Raw genomic sequence first — 21,861 nt, forward strand, 5'->3', positions numbered from 1 at the left:
TCTAAGAGCCTACATGTTTACTTTATAATCTTACACAAAGAGATTGCTGTTAAGAGTTACGTTTGAAATAAATATTTATTTTTCTTAACTATCACTTGTGCCATCCCAAACAGAAGAATCTGTATCTTGAGAGTTTGGAGTGAGTGAAGACATGACTGAAAAACGTCTCGACCAACTGTGATTGGCCAATTTCGCGGACATGAACTTCAGGTTTTCATCGATGCCTACGAAGTATGTGGGTATTTCACCACGGCCCTTAACAAAGGTCATGCCGCGGTAAATGCACAGAATGTCGAACTCCTGGAGAATTTTGGCGGACTCCTCCGTCACCTGGATGTGCCCAGGCAGGCCCGTTGATTCCATTCGGGAGGCCATATTGACCGGGTTTCCCCAAATGTCGTAGTGCGGCTGGGAGGCGCCAACCACGCCGGCCATTATTTCGCCACTGGAGATTCCAATGCAGATCTCTGCAGAGGACAAGGACCGCTCGAAATAAGAATTCGAGTGGGCCCTGTTGCACGCCGAGAGGGTTCGCATCAGGTCCAGAGCGAACGTGGTCATCATAAACACCACCTCATCATTGTTGACATCTTCGTTGTAGTTATCTTCGGTGGTGCCCACGGTCGTTCTGTGAGTGCGCGCCTGTTCAACTAGAATAACCATAATGAAAGTAGTATTAATAAATTTAAGCAACAGTTCGAAAAATCTTTTTTATGTAAGTTGTTCTTTTTAACAGAACAAATAACATTGCCCTCAAAATTATCAAATTATAGTTTAACCTCGCTATAATGACTTTGATAGAGAAGAAAACTAAAACATTACGTACTAGACAGTCTTCCTGCAACAGCTTGGAGATACAAATTGGTGAGAGGGACAGCATGCGCTTTCACTACTTACCCTCGAAATGAAGTGAACTATTGCGAAAGTGACTGCTTTGACGGATGTTTGATGCCAAATTGAAATCCAATCCACATGCTGCCATGTAAGTGCAACCGACGACCTTGATTTTCTCAACTACATGATATTCCCTGTATGCCGTCAACTGCGATCGGAAGGAAAAGAGGGATCTACTAAATATCGCACAGAGGAAAAACCAAGAACATTGTTATTGAATTGAGAACCTGCGTTCCTAAAAACCGAAAATCACCATCAGATCAAAATGGTAAGAACAGAAAAATCTAAATTAAGTTGATTGTGTTGATTCAAGAACTTTTTAAAATTAAAATATTTTGTGTTTTTTGAATACTTTTAGTTGCTACCTTAAGAGGTCTTAATAAAATGAAACATTGAGTTTAGAAGCAACTTCCTTTAAGTGCGTTTCGTTCTTACTTTGAGGAAATGTTTGGGAAAACTATCGGCCCTGTTCCAGTTTAAACTTTCCTTTGATTCATTTCCGAAGGAACTGCACGGATCCGAATATCTCACAGTGTTATTCTATTAACTTTCGAATTAACTTATTAATTATTAACTTATCAGAGCTAATTTAAAATGTTGCACTTATTTTTTAATGTTGTAATTGTGCAGAACGTTTACGGCAGGGATTTTTTTTACCGAATCGAATCTGTGTGAATCTAACGAAAATAAAAACTACAACTAGGCCGAAAATGTCGTTCTATTTAAAGAAATATTTTTAACTCGAATGAGAACGCAGGAATTCCCTTTATGGAGAATGAACAAATACTTTAGCTTACCAGTCTATCAAATTCAGTTATGATTTCGTTTAGCACTCGTAAGCTGGCCAAATTCATTGGGAAATTGATTAACATGGCGAACATCACCGATACCATTTGATAATTTTCATAGTAGAGTTGGTGTTTGGCTAACGAATTGAGGTAGAGGTTGACTGCGGAAGAGAAACCATAATCAATGTGTAGGCTAATTTTAGAAAAAGTTTACTTAAAACTGACCAACATGAGAAGGGAGAATATTATTGAGCAAGATTACAATTGATTGGTTTGTAACGTCAGCCGCCTTTTGCTTATTCTGCAAATCAACATTGAGCCTATTATGATCGATAAGTGGAAAAATTGTATACATGGTATAAGTCTCTTTTATTTCTTTTGCACTCACTTGTAGTTCATTTTTGTGTTGAACTCGGATTGACGCTCCTTTGCATACATAGTGGCCAACATCATGCACACCCGAAGACAGTGCGATACTTCCGCTTTCATAAACGGGATTGTGGTAGCACTGTGCTGGAAGTTGAACGCGAACTGGAAAAACACGATCAACACGAAGGCTACGGCTTCGCAGCAGCTAACAAATATCTTGAGGGCGAACGGGATGCGTGCGAAGGTGTAGCTTACGCCGAGAATGAGGGAAATCATGTTGGTAAAGGACCACGGAGTGAAGCAGACATCATCTTTCATTTCGTAGTGAAAAAGCTTGCTCTCAATGTAACTCAGCTGAAACAAGTCGCGGTCACAGTCGATCTGCGTATTTGCATAAAATAAATGTAATTTCGATAATATATTATACAATTGTTCGCCAAGAAGGTACATACAAATTAAACTACATACAAATGTGTGATTCTTTGTGATTGCTGCCACGAAACATATACATTTTGGTGGGGTAAGCCTACAATATTTCAGAGCTAGTCGCATCTATTAGGAAGCGAGCTAAACTGACAAAAACAATATTAAATAAAAAACAAGAGAGAACGCTATAGTCGAGGCTCTCGACTATCAGATGTAACGGGTATCTTTTAAAATGAAAATTGATAAAAGTTAAGTTAAAATGTTAAGATGACCGCTTTAAAACTGGAATACGCTTCGAAGATTCGCAAAAAGGACTAATGGGAAAGCAGATAGATTTACAGTGCCGTTAGGTACAACAATTTTCGGTCCTTTTACTGCCTTCTAGTGCTTTTCAACACTGGGTAAACGATCTTCCGTCTCTTTCTTTTCCGCTTATGTAAATGCACTGCAGGTCAGAATAGAGATAGAATAAGGAGATAAAAAAGACAAATTGCTTAAATTGTTACCTATTCAAAAATATGATAGTATTGTGGCAGATTTTTCCTTTGCCGCGCAGTTCGCCCTGCAACTATTTGCACACACACATGTATAAACACCAAAGATATAATTTAAAAACATTTTTTTTTCCGATTATTCCCATAGGAGCTATAAGATATAGTTGTCCGATCCGGCTGGTTCCGACTTATATACTACCTGCAATAGAATTAAGACTTTTGGGAAAGTTTCAGCCCGATAGCTTTAAAACTGAGAGACTAATTTGCGTAGAAATGGACGGACAGACGGACATGGCTAGATCGACTCCTCTAGTGATGCTGATCAAGAATATATATAATTTATGGGGTCGGAAACGTCTCCTTCACTGCGTTGCAAACTTTTGACTGAAATCATAATACCCTCTGCAAGGGTATAAACGGTATTTGTTGTCTTTTCGTTCGGTGTCTCAGATCATATATAGCATCCCGAAGCACAGAACTATGGGGAATTCGACCACTTTTGTTGGCCAAAACTCATTATTGAAAAGTCGTTAAAGATGCAGTAACTGAAGACTATTTAGCAATGTTAACTGTCAGGTATTCTGATAGAGATATAAGATAACAGCTGTTAAGTCAGCTGCTTTAAATGCAATTCTCGGGCTGTTGAAATTTGACGTGTTGCTTGTTGACCATAACCTCAAATTTATTAAAGTCCTATTGCTTGCACTGGCAGCTAAGATTGTAAGGAGTTTTCTTTCTTTAAATTATTATGATAGCAAAGCAGAAATACATAGCTGTCTTTGACTAATTTAAGTGGTTTTTACCCTGCAAGCAAAAGGGCGATTATTCTATCCCCTGTCGTCCACAAGTCACTTCTTAGAAACTTCTGGAATATAGAAACACGATAGAGCATGTTGTACAAAATCAAAATATACATACATATATTGAGTAGAAACCAATTCTGTACGATAGAACAAATTTAACAAAAACCAAAAGCGTTGGAATCGCGAAGAAATAACTTCTCAGACACTTCTGGTCAATAGAAATATGGTAGAACACATTTTACAAAAAACCAAATTATTGCCAAAAAACTGTCTGCCAAATGTCTTCTAGAAGTTGAAAGGAAGATAGAAAGGAAAACCAAAAAACAACGCTCACGCTATAAAAGGAGGTAGCGATAATTAGCCGTTACCCCTTTATTTCTGAAAATTCCTCGGGTCTCCTTTTTATTTTCGCCCGAGCGTCACTTTGTTTTGCGGTGGTCATTACGGTTTTTATTTTAATTGAGGAAAAAATGCCCTCTATCCTTACTGTTGTTCTTTTGTTGATTGTTTATGTTTAACAAACATACATACAAACAAACATAACAAACATTAATATACTTGAATGTTTAGTGAAAGTAGGGAAGCAGAAAACCTTCGGAACTCAATCCAAAGTCAGGAGATACGACTTAGTATATCTCAGGAAAACAGTCCTAGTAGAAGACCTACTGAATTGTAAGTTATACCAACTTTTAATAGAAAAGTAAGTCTTGACCTCGATCAGATTTGCTTTTGTTGCATTTATGCCTAGGTAGTTTGAAAAAAAAAATTTTTTTTAAGAGAACATTTTCATGAATTTAAATTAATGCTTATAAGAAACACATTCGATCTATGCAAAGGTCAAAAATGGATATCCACTTAATTTTTGACCTTTTGCTTGCTATAGCTACATGTTTCGAAGTTAATGCGAGAAACAGCCAATGACATTCGAAGAGACAATTCAAGACTTCGTCAAAAGCTACAGTATCTTGGTCACAAGTTTATTTCGGGCACCGTTGTCTGGCATTGCCGTTGTCAGAAACTAGCAACAAATGCCTTCATATGAATACCATCCCTCCAGAACAACGAGTTCATATGCGTAGACCTACAACATATGACATCTTTCAGAAAGGTTTGCTGGACATATACGAACAGCCGTTTTATTAGGTTTAGCCTCTTTAATGATAATACAGATAGGCCGAATTAGTTTAGAGCATTAGTAATGCTTTATTCTCCGTGGAAAGACGAACAGGCAGAATTAATTCAATGAAATTGTGAGAATTTTTGCCAAGGGAATGAGAAGGCTATTAAAGCCACTTTCGATAGGTATAGTGCCATGGAGGTAAGGGATAATTAAAAAACAAGGAAGAACGCTATAGTCGAGTACCTCGACTATCAGATACCCGTTACTATGCTAAAGGGACAAAAGGGAAATGGAGATATGGAAGCAGCAGAGCGAGACTGAAATGCGCCACCTACCCCTGATCACAATATATGGTTATGTGGGCGGTAGACAGATTTAAGCGCTATGGGCGTTAGAGTGGGCGTTGCAAATTTTGGGGTCAATCGATAGGTATTGACGAGACCAATACCTTTCAGTTAAAATTTGTTATCTAGCATGAAAATTGTAGGCGCCACTGGTTTGGGCGGTTTGTGGGCATTAGATTGGGCGTGGCATATTCGCGTAACAAACTTGCGCTGCGCTCAAGCCTACGGAATTTAAATCTGAAATCCCAATTCCCTATCTTTGATATTTTCCGAGATATCCGCGTTCATACCTACGATTTTTTGAAGTTTGTGTACGGTTTGTGGGCGTTAAAGTAACGTGGCAAACTTTTTAATCGATAGGTATTGATGAGAACAATTTATTTCAGTTAAAATTTTTACTCTAGCATCAAAACTGTAGGAACCACAGCTTTTGGCGGCTTGTGGGCGTTAAAGTGGACGTGGCACGCTGCTGAAACAAACTTGCGCTGCGTAAGAAGCTCAGGAATCTGCATGCCAAATCTCAATAGCCTAGCTCTTATAGTTTCCGAGATCTCAGCGTTCATCCGGACGGACAGACAGACGGACATGGCCAGATCGACTCGGCTAGTGATCCTGATGAAGAATATATATGGGCAAATCCGAAAAATGGTCAACCAAGACCGAAACAAAAAAATCTTCAAAATCATCAAATTTTTTTCGTATTTTCACAAATCAATGGCCATATTTTCATAATACAGTGGAATCAAAGCATATTTCATTTGTTTTGCTGTAAAAATTTCCCTGAAAACTGAAAAAATTCACTTTTTTTCATTTTTAGCTACTTTTAAAGGCATTTTTATGATTAATTTTTTCGCAAGGAAAGCATATGATTTGCTTGAACTTTTTCTACCAAATCTCTTTATTGCAATCTAATAAAAAGATAAAAATTCAAGGAGAGCAAAAAAATTTTCGATTAACAATTAATAAAACAACATGGAAAAATCGTACGTTCGCGACCCGTACGTTCGCGGCCGGTACTTTAATAAAAAAAAACAAACGGAGATATTTCCTTGGGAACAGACTCGAATGAAAGCTACATAAATCCATTTTAAAAGTAAAGTTATTGCTTTAGAACATTCCGTCCCAATTCGCAGATATTTGCATTTTACTAGATTAAGCCAAAGTCGACTTCCATTTTGTGTACGTTCGCGACCGCATGTTTTTTGCCAATATTATGAAAACGATTGCTCAATAAATCCCATAAATTACACTATGCAAAGAACTAACAAAATGCTATCGAATAGCAAAAAAAAAATTCAGAAAAGATTTTTTTTCATTTTTTTATTTGCACTTAGTGCGTACAAACGTACGTTCGCGACCCCTGGAAATGCCCATATACTTTATGGGGTCGGAAACACTTCTTTCTGCTTGTTACATACTTTCCGACGAATCTAGTATTCCCTTTTACTCTACGAGTAACGGGTATAAAAAGGAGGCGGAGCCGGTATTGGCAAGAGTAGACTTATTTCCACGCTATTTCAGTCCCTTTTCAAGCAGTATAATAATTAACTTCTGTTAAAATATTATTGTCTGCTTCCACAGGTAAAGCTGCTTTTGGTATCGGAGGCTCCACACTTCATTCCATATTCTCTCTCCCTTAAGGAGCTTGAGCCCTAAATTGTTGTTTTATAAAAATTATATGTTTAAATAGTTACAGTTAGCTGTCGATATTTGCTATTGCCGTAGTCAGATAACCGATAATCACAAAACCCAATGGATGTGGTACTCTTAGCCGATCTGAGTACTAGGCTTAAAGCCTAGTCGTAAAATCTTGTTCTCTGTAGTGTGACCGAAGTTTTCAAAGTTCACCCGCGATGCATGTGGCATGGTCTTACTGTCAAGCGGGCTTGTTGCCAAAAGGAAAACAAATCAATTGAAGCACAAAGAAATTAAAATAAAAAGAAATGAAATTTTCTACGAATGTTTTTATTTATGTAAATTATAAGTTTAAGGCTTCCTTCTCGTCCCACGGATGTTTCGCCATCTTTCCCGCGCTATCTGTAGTCCAGCTCCTAGCTGGCCAATAATGGCTGGTGATGGCTCCTCCAGCTGTCCTTTAGCGGGCGACCTTATTTTCTCCTCCCTATAGAAGCCGGCTCGTCCTCCATCTCCGCTTTAGCTGTCAAGTAGCTGGTGGAGGTGGAGTCCTCAATGGAGAGCTCGTCGGAGATCGAGCGATGTCCCATGTTCCTTCTCTAGTGCATCTCCAACTCCAATTACCAAATTTATGGAACTTAGAAGTCTAGTTTTGAGTTCCCATTCTAGGAGCCATTGGAAATACGGAAAAATCGGACATGAAAATGGGTTAAAGTTTTGACCCTCTTAAAAAAGAAATATTTGAATGTAGATTATTAGAGGATTCAACCACAAACTCATAGAGGCATGCCACTTCGAAATCGGGATCTAATTACCAAAGTTATGGTAACTCTCTTCAACTATTCTGCGGTTTTGCCCCGTTGTGGTATTGCTTCCTGTCGGTCTATCCCACAATAATGGATAATGGGCAACAGCTTGGATTAGGCGTCCTTTTTCATCTGCACTGACCTCCATTAGCCGTTTTTGGTGTTTTTCTTTCATTTTTATACCCGTTACTCGTAGAGTAAAAGGGTATACTAGATTCGACGGAAAGTATGTAGCAGGCAGAAGGAAGCGTTTCCGACCCCATAAAGTATATATATTCTTGATCAGGATCACTAGCCGAGTCGATCTAGCCATGTCCGTCTGTCCGTCTGTCCGTCTGTCTGAATGATGAACGCTGAGATCTCGGAAACTATAAAAGCTAGGCTATTGAGATTAGGCGTGCAGATTCCTGAGCTTCTTACGCAGCGCAAGTTTGTTTCAGCAGAGTGCCGCGCCCACTCTAACGCCCACAAACCGCCCAAAACTGTGGCTCCTACAGTTTTCATGCTAGAATAAAAATGTTAACTGAAATGTATTGTTCTCATCAATACCTATCGATTGACCCAAAAAAAAGTTTGCCACGCCCACTTGAACGCCCGCAAACCGCCCACAAACTTCAAAAAATCGTAAGTATGAACGCGGATATCTCGGAAAATATCAAAGATAGAGAAATGGGATTTCAGATTTAGATTCCGTAGGCTTGAGCGCAGCGCAAGTTTGTTACGCAAATATACGACGCCCACTCTAACGCCCATAACGCTTAAATCTGTCTACCGCCGGCAGGTGGCGCATTTCAATCTCGCTTTGCTGCTTGCATATCTCCATTTTCCTTTGGTCTCTTTAGCTGAGTAACGGGTATGTGATGGTCGAGGTACTCGACTATAGCGTTCTTCCTTGTTAATTTTTAAATTCCGCACGAACACCGCCAAAGATTAAATTTCTTATTCTTTGGGCTGCGGCTAACGGCCGCGAAATCTGGTATTCTTTCTGGTATTTCCTTAGCTCATCTGAGTACCGCGCTGAAACACAGACCCGACGAAAAGCTTTAGCCGCCTGTCTGCCTCTCGCTCACTCTTATGGTTAGCTAGCGGTTTTCGTCGATGTGAGTACTAGGCTTAAGGAAAAAGTATCCAGTGAATTTTTATATGAAACCACCAATAATGTGCTGAAAAAGGTAATCTCATCTTATTAAAATTAACTTTTTCCGAAAACAAGTTATGTAATCTTAGCTTACAACAAATTTCATATATTTTATAGAGCTTGCTTTCCTTACTACTTGTACAATCGTCTGAAATTGGCCGCGATTTACTGAACAGTAAAGTGTTGACGGAAAATCAAAGGAATATTTTAATAAACATAATTATAGATGAGATTTTCCGCAACAATATTGTTGTTCAAGCCGCAGATTTATCGAAGTTGTTGGACGAGTTTATCAACATTTTTCCTTGCAAAGGGCAATTTTTAATTTAATTGTGAAAAATAGAATGTAACAGGCAGGCTATTTTATATATTGTAACAGGCGTGCTAGTTTATATGCAATACACTAGTTCTAAGTTTTAGATTGTTATACTCAAAGTTATATGAACAGGGCAGAGTATATGAATCTGCTCTGGTCACACTATTCGATCCTCGAGAGAGGAGAGGCTCTCTCGAAAGAACCTGAAAACGGGGGTTGAAAACAGAGTTGCCTGCGAGCAGCGAGTTAGTTCTAACCGAGAGTGCGAATAAAGAAGACGTGAAACTACAAATCGTTTGTGAACTTAATCCTGATACAAGAAGTAGGATATAATTCTTATTTAAGATCGTACGTTGTAAAAAACCCCTTAAAAAACTACATTTATAATTTGTCCGACTTTGTAAGGGGCCATGTATATGGACTTAATAATGACATTAAAGCCGTAAGGCTAAAATATATATAAATTTAAATAATTTAGCATTTGTATTGAGAATGGATTCTGGGAGCGAGATCAATGCGATGTTGAAACCGAGAACGGCTTTTCTCGAAATCGAGATCGACCATTCTCAAAAACCCCTCCAAGAACGCTGAAAACGGTTTTCCTTTCAGTGTAAAGAAGCCGAAGAGCTAAGAAATTTTGAAAATAACCAGACACACAATGTAGGAATTCCGAGAATTACAATGGCTCCAGGTGATGGCCAAAGGCCTCTCGACGTAATTCTCTATGCCGACTATGAAGAATTAGCGTTCCCAAGAATATATTATATATTGGCGTCAAAAAACCATCTTCAGAAAGTAATACAACCATAGTTAGGTCTGAACTTAGGAACGTAGATAGAAGAGGTTGTAGCACCGACATATTATTCAATTATAAGAAGTTGGAATTGATTGAGATTCGAAACAATATTTCAACTTGCTTACGTAACAGCTGCTTACGTACTTGATGAAGATTTTATGGGCAACTTAATTAGCCATGATAATGGATATCGAATTCTTAAGGATAGTCGTACGTCTCCTGCTCACTGGGAAGATGAGAAGAAAGTCATGGCTATGATTCGCCAGTTTGATTTGCCAACTTTTTTTATAACTCTGTCGGCCGCTGAAACTAGGTGGCCAGAGCTGATAGTACTGCTCAAGCGCAATGTAGATAGGGTTAAAATAAATGAAGAAGCTTTTAATATACAATTTAGGGAAAAGGCGCGCCTGACTTGGACAGACCCAGTGACGTGTGCTAGATATTTTAATTATAGATATAGGGAAGTTCTTAAATTAATGAAGAAACCTGGAGGTATCTTTGGAAGTAATTTGGTTACTACTTATTTTTGGCGTGTTAAGTTTTAACAGAGAGGTTCACCTCATATTCACGGTATGTTTTGGCTGAAAGATGCCCCGGAAGTCGATTTCAACAATGAAGAATCGATGTCTAGTGTAACAGCCTTCATTGATCAGGTTGTAACTGTGGATGTTACCAACACAGATTTGGCTCCGTATGCTGAAAACCAAAAGAATAAGCACGGGCACTGGTGTCTTAAAAAGGTGCGCGGACAATCTGCTTGTCGATTCGGTATTCCATACCCTTCAATACCTCAAACGGAAATGTTGAAGCCATTTCCTGAAAAAACTCAAAACTTTTCTCTTCACCACGAAAACTTTAAAAATCAATCACATGAATTGATTAGCCATCTTGGCGTATTCGAAAATTGTCTTTCTCATGATCAGGTGAGCCTCAGTTACGAGGACTACATGTATGCAGGTTTAGTTTGAAAAAACCAAAGATTTTTCTGAAGAGAACGTTGGCAGAAATTCAAGTTAATGCTTATAATAAACACATTCTTTCTATGCAAAGGATATAGATATCCAGTTAATTATGGACCCTTAATTTGGACAAATCCCAAAGGCGTATTTCGAAGTTAATGCGAGAAGCAGCTAATGACATTCGAGGAAGCAATTCAAACAATCGTCAAAAGCTACAGTATCTTGGTCACAAATTTATTTCGGACACTCAGATCTCTGCTCAGTAGGTCGTATATTGTTGTCTGGGATCGGCGTTGTCAGAACTAGCAATAAATGCCTTCATATGAACACCTTCCCTCCAGTACAACGAGTTCGTATGCTTAGACCTACAAGCGTCCTGCAAAATGTGCCTCAGAATACCACTGATATCTTTCAGAAAGGTTTGCTGGAAAGATACGAACAAAGACCAGATTCTTATGAAGGCCTGTGTTTAGCCGATTTTGCTGCACACTATAAGTTTTCAAAAAGCCGTGCAAGAACTCGTCAAGGGGCCAATAGTGACAATGAAGCTGAAGAAGAAAATTATATTTTAGAACTTTATTGCGCGCTTCGCGACGGTTGTGGTTTTATTAGAGAAGGAATAGACAGAGTGTTATTAGGTATAGCCCCTTCAATGTTAATATAGACAGACATAATTATTTTTTTCGTTTCTCCGTGGAGAGACGAACAGGCAGATTTAATACAGAGAAATTGTGAGGAGTTTTACCAAGGGAATGAAGATGCTATTAAAGCCAATTTTGATAGATTTAATGCCATATAACGTTTGGAAGACATGCATAGAAGGGCCATGGAAGTAGAGGATAATATTGAGGAAAATATAGATAAGGAGGCCGCAGTTAATGAGGAGTTTAGGGCCCTGGCTTTTCCGGAAATATCTTCTCAAATAAATGTTTTAAACCTTGTTCAAGAAATGGACCCGGATAGCAATATCCGGATAATGAAGCTCCCACCAATAATTCCCCCTGAAAACTTAGCAACTTTAGTTAGACCCCATAATTTTAAGCAAAAAACCTTTTAAACGCATGTTTTGTATAATGCAAGAAGAAATGCTAGTTTTTATGAGTTCGTTGGAGGCGGAGCAGGTGTCGGCAAGAGTAGACTTATTTCAACGCTATTTCGGTCCCTTTCCAAGGAGTATAAAGGTAGAGCAGGATGCGACTCAACTTCTGTTAAAATATTATTGTTTATCCACAGGCAAAGTTGCTTTTGTTATCGGAGGCCCACACTTCATTCCATATTCTCTCTCCCTTAAGCCCCAAATTGTTTAATACCAGGCTTGTTGATAATATATCAAAATATCGATACTTTTTTTTATATACAAATTATATGTTTTAATAGTTACAGGTAGCTAATAAAAGCGATATTTGCGATTGCCGTAGTCGGATAACCGCAATCACAAGACCAAATGGATGTTTTTAAAATCGCTTAAAAATATATTTAAAGCTTAAACAATACATCCTAGTATAGATTTGTTTTAGTAACATAAGGGAGATAAAAATGCTTTTACAGCACTGAATATATTTTTCATTGAAATAAAAAAAATTAAATCAATATTTTTACGAGATATGTAACATTTCTTTGAAATTATTTTTCAATAAAAAAAAACCAAGTTCGAAACAGTATTTTTAAAAACATTCGACAGCCCTATGAAATACCCGTGGTTCTAGATGTATTGATCTTAAAGTATCTACTCATATGGACTCTCCCTTAATATCTACTGCACACAGCCGATTAAGATCGCTGTTGAAATTTTTGTTCACATGGAGAGTTGCTGAAGCGAACAGTTGATCGGCACAAGCAAACCGAATCCGAAGGGAGATGATTGAATTTATGATCAACTTATGTTAATTTGTATTTTTATACCGCACCACCAGCACACAACTTCACTTCGGTAGAGTTATAGCCAGAAAGAGAAAGAAGCCAACTAACAGTGTGGCCATCGTATTCGGTTACAAATAATAACTTAGTACTAAAACGATAAATACTGGAATGAAATTTTTGTATAGGATTAGGGGTATTCCAACAAGAGAGGACGAGCAAATTCAGTTTCTCCGAAAAAAATGAAAAACAACGATAAAAAACTCAATAAAATTTGTACGCCAGTATGTGTAATGATTTCAGCTCCAAATAATTATTTTATTGCTATTAGCAGTGGATGAGATTTCCATTTAGGCAAGTTTTGTGAAAATTAAAGAGGGACTTTCGTAGGCCAACAGTAACGCCACTAGAATTTTCACATCTTATAACCGTTTGGATCCTTTTAAGTATTTATAACACCTTCCTTGCATACGGTTCTTTGAATATGTCCATTTTTATTTCCAATATCTTCTCAAATAAATGTTTTAAACTTAAACAACCTTGTTCAAGAAATTGACTCGGACAATGAAGCTCCCACCAATTATTCCCCCTGAAAACTTTGCAACTTTAGTTAGACCCCATAATTTAAAGCAAAAAACCTTTTTAACGCATGTTTTCTATAATGCAAGAAGAAATGCTAGTTTTCATGAGTTCGTAAAAGGCGGAGCAGGTGTCGGCAAGAGTAGACTTATTTCCACGCTAATTCAGTCCCTTTCCAAGGAGTATAATGTTAGAGCGGGATGCGACTCAACTTCTGTTAAAATATTATTGGGCGCTTCCATAGGCAACGCTGCTTTTGGTATTGGAGGCTCCACTCTTCATTCCATGTTCTCTCTCCCTGTTAATTAAGCCTAGTCTGGATTAAGGAGCTTAAGCCCTGATTTGATAAATACCAGGCAGATAATATATCATAATATCTATATTTTTTATAAAAATTATATATTTATTTCGTTCCCACTAATACCCTTTGCACCCAGCCGCTTAAAAACCGCTGTTGCAACTTTAAGCGGATTTCTGTTCACATAGAGAATCGCTGAAGCGAACAACTGATCGGCACAAGCAACCCGTTTTTTGGGAGGTGGATGCGCCTTCAAATGACTTATTCTTAAGATAAAAAATGAACGTTTTAGTACAAGAGGTGCCAGGTCTTGCCAAGGACATAAGGTGGATGTTAGTCTTTTCCTCATATCACAATTTTATTTTTTAAATTAGATCGATTGCTCAGTTCCGAGCCGTTGAAAGACCACTCAACCCTGCACCAACAACTTTTTTGTTACGGCGCCATTGCAGTCTAAATGCGTTTTCTTCTCAAAAAAATCCCGAAACGCCAAATACAAAAATTACCTGAACTAGATAAAAATACTAAAATACTTAAATTGAAAAAGAGTGTAGGAATTTATTTCACCGGCAGATGTTTTTGAATAGTAATTGTTTAGTGCTAGGAGATTTTAATTTATGCCCTCTCCCCATCTCTATTTACTCTACGAGTTACGGGTATAAAAATGGCTTAAAGCCTAGTAGATAGCCTAATAGTGTGACCGAAGTTTTCAAAGTTCACCCGCAATGCATGTCGCATGGTCTTACTGTCAAGCAGCTGGGCTTGTTGACAAATATATATTCTATATATTTTCAGAAAGACAACATATTACTTATTAAAACATTCTACATCCCCCATACCCCTCCCCCGTAGTTCACATTTATAGCGACTGTTACTTTTAGCTTTTACATCCAAGAAATTGTTTATTAAGCCTAGTACTCAGATCGGCTAAGAGTTTCACTAGTCGAAAAATCTTATTCTTTCTAGTGTGACCGAAGTTTTCAAAGTTCACCCGCCATGCATGTGGCATGGTCTTACTGTCAAGCAGCTGGGTTTGTTGACAAACGGAAAACAAATCAATTGGAGCAATTTAAAAAAGAAGAGTCTGCTGGTGCACAAAGAAATTAAAATTAAAATAAATGAAATTTTCAACGAATGTTTTTATTTAGGTAAATTAGAAGCTTTAGGCTTCCTTCTCGTCCCACGGATGCTTCGCCATCTTTCCCGCGCCATCTGTAGTCCAGCTCCGAGCTGGCCAATAATGGCTGGTAATGGCTCCTCCAGCTGTCCCTTAGCGGGCGACCTTATTTCCTCCTCACTATAGAAGCCGGCGCATCCTCTATCTCCGCCTCCATCACCAGCTGCCAAGTAGCTGGTGAAGGAGGAGTCCTCAATGGAGAGCTCGTCGGAGATCGAGCGATGTCCCATGTTCCTTCCCACTGGGATTCTCTAGTGGATCTTCTCCAGCGCTTCAACTATTCTGCTGATTTGCCCCGTTGTGGTATTGCTTCCTGTCGGTCAAGTCCAACATAATGGGCAACAGCTTGGTTAAGCCGTCCTTTTTTATCTGCACTGACCTCCTTTAGCCGTTTTTCGTCAATTTTTAATTTTTAAATTCCCCCACCGCTTCTGCACGAACACCGCCAAAGATCAAATTTCTTATTCTTTGGGCCGCGGCTAACGGCGTTCATCGGAAATTCACTCGCGAAACCTGGTATTTTTTCTGGTATTTCCTTAGCTCATCTGAGTACCGCGCTGAAAAACAGACCCGACGAAAACCTTTAGCCGCCTATTTGCCTCTCGCTCACTCCTATGGTTAGCTCGCGGTTTTCGTCGATGTGAGTACTAGGCTTTACTTTGAAAAAATTAATCACTTTAAAATCAGTAAAACTACCCTATAATTTCGTAAAATTATCGTAAAATTTCGTAAAAATCGTACGTAATCCCATAAAATTGATGAACAACCTCTAGCCAGCCCGTTCCGTTTGTGGTCTTGCTGATCTTACAGACCTCGCACTCTTTTATTACACATCTACCGCCATCCCTGATCAGTACTAAAGCTGCCTCAATTTGGCTAGAGATCTCTGCAATTCCTTATGCCCTGCGCTAATGGCATGATGTGCTCTCCAAACTAAATATGGTCGCAGCTCAGCTGGAGCCCAGAGCTTCCATGCAGAATTATATAGGCCAAATTACATAATCATTTAGATATACTATTTATACTTTTATAAATTTACATTTTTTTTATGGTAAGTAAATAATTAATTTTTAGCGGCAAGTATCAGCCTTATGGCTTTATGAGCCCTCAGAACGACGCTTGTAGTCGTGAATAGTCATCGTTTTGGCGACCTTTGCAGGTGGTCAATTCGATACTCTCCACTTATAAAAGAACTTTCACTTAAATAAATTCCATATGTATTAGCCATTACCATTACCCATGCATGGCGTACGCCAATATTTTATCCAATAAATTTTTAATGTGAAAAAGAATTTGAAACCATGATGTGATACACAGCAGCTCAGCTGGAGCCCAGAGCTTCCATGCAGAATTATATAGGCCAAATTACATAATCATTTAGATATACTATTTATACTTTTATAAATTTACATTTTTTTTATGGTAAGTAAATAATTAATTTTTAGCGGCAAGTATCAGCCTTATGGCTTTATGAGCCCTCAGAACGACGCTTGTAGTCGTGAATAGTCATCGTTTTGGCGACCTTTGCAGGTGGTCAATTCGATACTCTCCACTTATAAAAGAACTTTCACTTAAATAAATTCCATATGTATTAGCCATTACCATTACCCATGCATGGCGTACGCCAATATTTTATCCAATAAATTTTTAATGTGAAAAAGAATTTGAAACCATGGTGTGATAAACATTTCCAAAAGGGGTGCTGACGCGATAAGTGGAGTAGGTCGAGAACAATGACAATTACAATGGCATAACTTTCGACGGACAACCTTAACAAGAGGGAATCGTATTGTACGCACCGCAACGATCCATTCGGCACATGATTGTGTTAAGGGGAAGGAATATGGCCGAAACACAGCCCGATCGTGTTCCGATCAAGCGACAGCTGCTCTAGTGGAGGAAAGTGTGCTGACGACTGACGAACCTTAGCAGTTATTATTTTCCAGGCACTTTTATTATTTATTCCCGTTATGTTGGAGAGGAGAGAGGCTTACCGAGATCCTACGAAACAATAACCAAATACGACGTAGCTTGTGCCGGTTAAATGGTGCCTGAACATTGGACGCCTCGGAACTCGGGAACTAATATGCCCACGTAACAGAATTGGAAACCAACTTGGGGTTCTTTGCCAGGGTGCTTTGTCCTTCTGGACATTAGTCTTCTTCCAGTATGTGGTCTGCGCTGATGGAATGGCACCTCTAATCCAGTGCCACGGAGATCAGAACAAATTCTGTCTGTCTTATCTATTTGGCTGGGGTCTTTTATACCGGACTAGAGCTTTTACCTGCCTCTTTTATACCGGACTAGAGCTTTTACCTGCCTCATATACTTCTCTATTTCCCCTATCTTGGGAGACACTGACCGGCTGGTGCACTTTGCCAACTGCCTGACCGGCTGGTGCACTTTGCCAACTGCCGGGGTATGGTACCAGTAGGCCGATTTTCTTTTATTAAGGGATACTTTTGTTTTGAGTGTATTAATAAAACAAGAGAGAATGCTATAGTCGATGCCATCGACCATCAAATACCCGTTAATCAGGTATGGAGATTGCGAGGGAGCGACTGTTCCAGGAAAATAACAAGTACTTCGTGCTTCAATTAAGTATTTTCGGTGTCAAAACTTTGCCAAGCATGGAAAATACAGAACCCGAGAACAAGGTGCAGCTTTTAAGCACGCAATTTCAAGACCGAATATGCTAGGTTTCGGAACCTTTCGGTCCACAATTAAGTATGAATAATTCTCAAATCTAGTCTAGAAGAATGTTGCAGGCATGACTTAAGGACGAATAATTCTTAAATCAATACATACATATATTGTAAATTTAAGTAGGGTTTTAATTATATGCTTTTAAAGAAATAAGTATTGGAAACTGAAATAAACGATATATTTCTAAATAATATTATATATTTTACGTTAATTACGACTTGCCGCTCACGGGCATCAACACTGTGTAATTTATGCGACTTTTATACCGGGCACTTATAGAATAAACATTTGGGAATTTTTAGAGTTGACAGGCCAAATGTTCTGAATGTAAAAACTTTTTCAGCACGATAATTCTAAAATGGTAAGTATGAAATCGTTCTTAAATCAAGGCTGTTTGTACATGATTTAAGCACAGTGTTTTTCCCAGAGTGAGGGTTAGCGTTTCATCAAATTTGTATATGTTTTATTTCTAAGGGACAGATTTTTGGTCCTGATAATGGTATAGATAAAATAATACGACTTGCAAAGATATATGCGACTGGCTTTAAGCTGCTTTCATTTTTTTTCCAAAACTAAAAACAAGGTGCATATATTAACCAATCGCTTTTATGGGAATCGTCCGATCGGCACGTGTTTTGCCAAAAAATTAGATTTTCAAAGTTTCATGTCATTAGATCATACACTGCGCAAAATTCCATCAAAAACAAATATAAACTTATTATTCTAGTTTTAAAAATCGAACTTTTCCACCACTAGTTAACTTTATAATTATAATAGACCAATAATAGTGAGTAAGTCTGTACAATACTTACCATAATCAGCGATATCACCGAGTAGTAGGAAATTATGATCAGGAAATAGGCGCAAATGCGAAGAGTCGCACTGTGTTGGATCTTTTCAAACAGGTGAAATACGATGCAGCTATATTTGCTGTGCAATTTAAATTCATTGTGTCCAGATTTCCACCAACAGAATTTTTTGAACCACGCGATGCACAGCAGAGAAGTAAGAAATAAAAACGCAATCAAGTCGACCACAATGCATACAGGGCAAGCAAAATTGTTAGTCACTAACTGGATGTAGATCAGGCAGCACCCGATTCCCCAGGCCAGTAGCACCGAGGACTTCCAAATGAAATCCGGCTGGTGCATATAATTCCATTCCAGAGACTTGTCCTTAAACGCTGCACAAAAAAGGCCGATATCGCGCTGTGTTTTCTCATTGGTGTCATCACCAGCTTGACGGCAGCAAAGTGAATGAAAGCTAAAGTGAAAACACCGATTAGTAGTCTTAATAAAAATTAAAGTAAATATTTTATGCCTAAATTTATTTCGATAAGTAAGTGGTTATAGTACAAGCTTTATTAAATGTGGGCAACGAAAAAACATGCTTAGTTAACTTTACATTTAGTTACTTGGTACTTTTCAATTATAATACAAACATGGTGTACAAAATACCAAGTAAAATTACATATTACATATTGTTATAAACCCGAGTGGGGGATCTACCCCCATATCCCCCCCGTGGATCCGAGCATGAATTCAGGTATTGCTTGCTTTCAAATGTTGCATTGACCAATTTCACAGAAAAAAAAACTAATTTCAATCGACACCACGAAGAGAGTAAATTGTGAATGTAACAGACAAATTTCACTTACTCGAAGCCCCCTACTGGCATATTCCGAAAGTCTTCACGCAACTCCTCATTCATTGACATGTGACTGGTTCTTTGTGATCGTACAGTTTCTACAGGTTTAAAATCAAGGCTCGAAGCGGATAAAACTCCTTCCAAGGTGGAGACAACGGACTTCCGATTTACTCGGTCAGTAAGTAGATAGGTGCTCATTGATTCCAGCATCGGATCATTTCGGGCCGTTTCTGTACCTGACATAATAGTATAATCTGATGGATTCAAGTTACTAAGAGTCCGTCCACTGACGTGTACAAATCCCGGTCTTCCAGTAGCTTCCAGACGACTAGCGATCTCAACGTCAGCACCTGAAAAGATCATTGGCGGTTACTTAATGAATACTTTTCGCTTCGCAGGGAATATCTTATGAGGAGTGAAGTACCCCATATGTCGAACTGCAGCTTCGCCTCGCCGATAACGCCTGCAAGAAGAGATCCTGAATGTACTCCTATGCGCATGTCGATGTCCAATTTACGTTCAGCCCTGTGGGTTGGTTGGGCATTTTAGAACCCAATTAAATCCTAACCCCAATGGCAAACATACCTCACTTCCTGGATGTTGGCAATCATGGAAAGGCCCAAGGACACGGCACATTTCGCGTGGTCTGGATCGGGCGTAGTTAATCCAGCCACACAATAGTAGCAGTCACCGAGGAACTTGATGCGCTGCACATTGAAAGTAGAGGCAGCCATATCGAACCTGCCGTAGAGGTCGTGCAGGATCTTCACCAGGTTCCCCACCGTCAGTGTAGTTGTCAAGTGGGTGTAGTTCACCACATCTGCGTAGAGGATGGAGACATCAGGATGGATCTGGATGGCCATGAAGGTTTCTCTTCTCCAGGAACCTCCCGTGCTAAAGCGGTCGGACTCGTTTTCGTTTTGCTTGATCTTGTTCTTGATGCTGTCCTGGATGGGTTTCGCTATCTGGGGTGGCAGGATGCTGTCCAGAAGCATAGACTCCTGCCGAAGGGCGTGGCGCAACCACTTCTCCTCCATGATGAACTGGTGACGGTCCAGGAAGGAGGCACGAACCATAGTCTCGTTCATGATGCGGAAAAATATACCCATCATGTTGAAGCCCACGTTGTGTAATATATCAACGGATATATCATCGTAGTCGTCAGCACTCGCCGCATCGAAATCCGTGTTAAATGAGAATGAGTACATTAGGAAGTAGGTTATGTAAATGAGACTGACTGAGGTGGCCAGTAGGGCTGCTCCCCTAATTGAGGGTATTGGCATGAACATGTAGATCATGCACAGAACAAAGACGTCAAATTTGGCAGTGAGCTGCCAGCCGCCCGTATAATAATGGTATGCGTTATGTCCCAGATCTAAGGATAAACAGCCAATAAGGGCATGAGTCGTGTTCCTAAGTTTTCTGACTTACCTCCGATTAGAACAACATATGCCGACAAAGCAGAAGATAAAATCATGACCCACCTGTGGCGGCTTACAAAGTTTTCACAGAAGTTGACGCTTAAAAAGATCATTACCACGACAAATGATAATTGCCTGCTCATCATATCAACGAAAACCCCTTCCGTGCGCTACATAAGTTATTTTAGCCGATTTTTAAGCAATAATCCACTAAGTCTCACCTCTACGAAAACCAGTTGGACTGCTAGAAAGGTAAGACCCAAAAATATGAGCAAGACATAGAACACAGAGAGGTTACTGATCATCAGACGGATCTGATACCTTTTATACTCCTCCTCCAAACCCAGTTCCTTGCATTTGGCCTATGGATAATACGGTATAGGTTAACGAACAATGGTGAATTATTTGTTTACCCTCAAATAACTCGGTTCCCAAAGACGTTCTTCAGTGTAGTCGATGTGACACGGTCTAAGCCTTCTGCTTTTAAATGGCGCTTTAGTCGATTTGTTTTGGTCAAAGTTCATTGTTTTTATTAGTTTTCCTTGTTTTTTTCGAATGTTTTTTAAGATTTTATGTTTTTCTTTGTTTTTGTGTTAATGTTTATGTTTGGAATGAATGTAATAAAAAGGTTTGCTTTGTAAGTTTTTTAACAAAATATCTCCCCCTTACTGCGTAACAAACTTTTGAGCAAAATTATAATACCCCCTGCAAGATGTTGTAGTGAACTTGAAAAACTGCATTTTATTAATGAAAAAAGTCCGTCCCAAATGCGCCTCCAATATTGGAGTACTATTAAAAGACAAGGGTCTATAACGGTTACTATGCTAATAAATATAATTATAGAAAGATGGTTAATATGCCAATGACCCTAAAAAACCCCGCCTCAAATGCGCTTGAAGAATAGAGCTAGAACTTCAATCGAAATCAAGCCAGAAGGGGAAGGGAATGTCCGTCGTAGAGTACCCGTCAAAAATCAATGTCGGTCCCAAAAATTCCACTCATCCCGGGAACCACATGCAGTTTGACGGGCGGAGTACTGGACCTGCTCCTCGGCTCCCCGGCCATCTGCATCTGCTGTGTTGTGTTTTGCGGTTTCATTGGTTTGCGCTAGCACATTCCATTTGCGAAATGATTGGAATTTATGCTTACAGATTAGATGGCCTCGCAGGCAGCAGCTAGCGTTAACCCCTAGTGGCCCTCGATTCGCCGCACTGGGATTGGCACCTCCACCCCTCCGGCTGCGGTTGTTGCTCCTCTGGCAGGCGCATGCAGACGGGCTCCTTTGTCC

The 21,861-nt window shown here is 39.2% G+C and overlaps 1 protein-coding gene across 3 annotated transcripts; it reads right to left on the bottom strand.

The window, feature by feature from the left end:
* Positions 1-56: 56 nt before the first annotated feature.
* LOC119546601 (adenylyl cyclase X E-like) lies at positions 57-21,192 on the bottom strand. 3 transcript variants are annotated; one of them, XM_037853034.1, is made up of 13 exons: positions 20,987-21,073; positions 20,895-20,935; positions 20,795-20,817; positions 20,584-20,743; positions 19,738-20,527; positions 19,577-19,677; positions 19,163-19,502; positions 18,318-18,768; positions 2,071-2,432; positions 1,908-2,002; positions 1,692-1,843; positions 898-1,042; positions 57-650 (listed from the first exon to the last, which is right to left on the bottom strand). In XM_037853034.1, exons 4-13 carry the CDS (start codon positions 20,717-20,719, stop codon positions 85-87), a joined length of 3,138 nt encoding a protein of 1,045 aa, XP_037708962.1. In that variant the 5' UTR covers positions 20,720-20,743; positions 20,795-20,817; positions 20,895-20,935; positions 20,987-21,073; the 3' UTR covers positions 57-84. The 3 variants fall into 3 exon arrangements, with proteins under 3 accessions (XP_037708962.1, XP_037708960.1, XP_037708961.1); XM_037853032.1 differs by having other exon boundaries at positions 20,795-20,935; positions 20,987-21,192; XM_037853033.1 differs by having other exon boundaries at positions 20,584-20,817; positions 20,987-21,086.
* Positions 21,193-21,861: the final 669 nt, after the last annotated feature.

The sequence above is a fragment of the Drosophila subpulchrella genome, chromosome 2L (assembly GCF_014743375.2).
Source record: "Drosophila subpulchrella strain 33 F10 #4 breed RU33 chromosome 2L, RU_Dsub_v1.1 Primary Assembly, whole genome shotgun sequence".
Classification (NCBI taxonomy): domain Eukaryota; kingdom Metazoa; phylum Arthropoda; class Insecta; order Diptera; family Drosophilidae; genus Drosophila; species Drosophila subpulchrella.

Excerpts from the sequence above, each read along its gene's own strand:
- LOC119546601 (XM_037853032.1), bottom strand. The coding sequence starts at position 21,097 with ATGAACTTTGACCAAAACAAATCGACTAAAGCGCCATTTAAAAGCAGA. Across the intron at positions 20,528-20,583 it reads ATATGTTGTTCTAATCGGAG|ATCTGGGACATAACGCATAC; the intron begins GTAAGTCAGAAA and ends GTTTATCCTTAG. Across the intron at positions 19,503-19,576 it reads GCTGCAGTTCGACATATGGG|GTGCTGACGTTGAGATCGCT; the intron begins GTACTTCACTCC and ends TGATCTTTTCAG.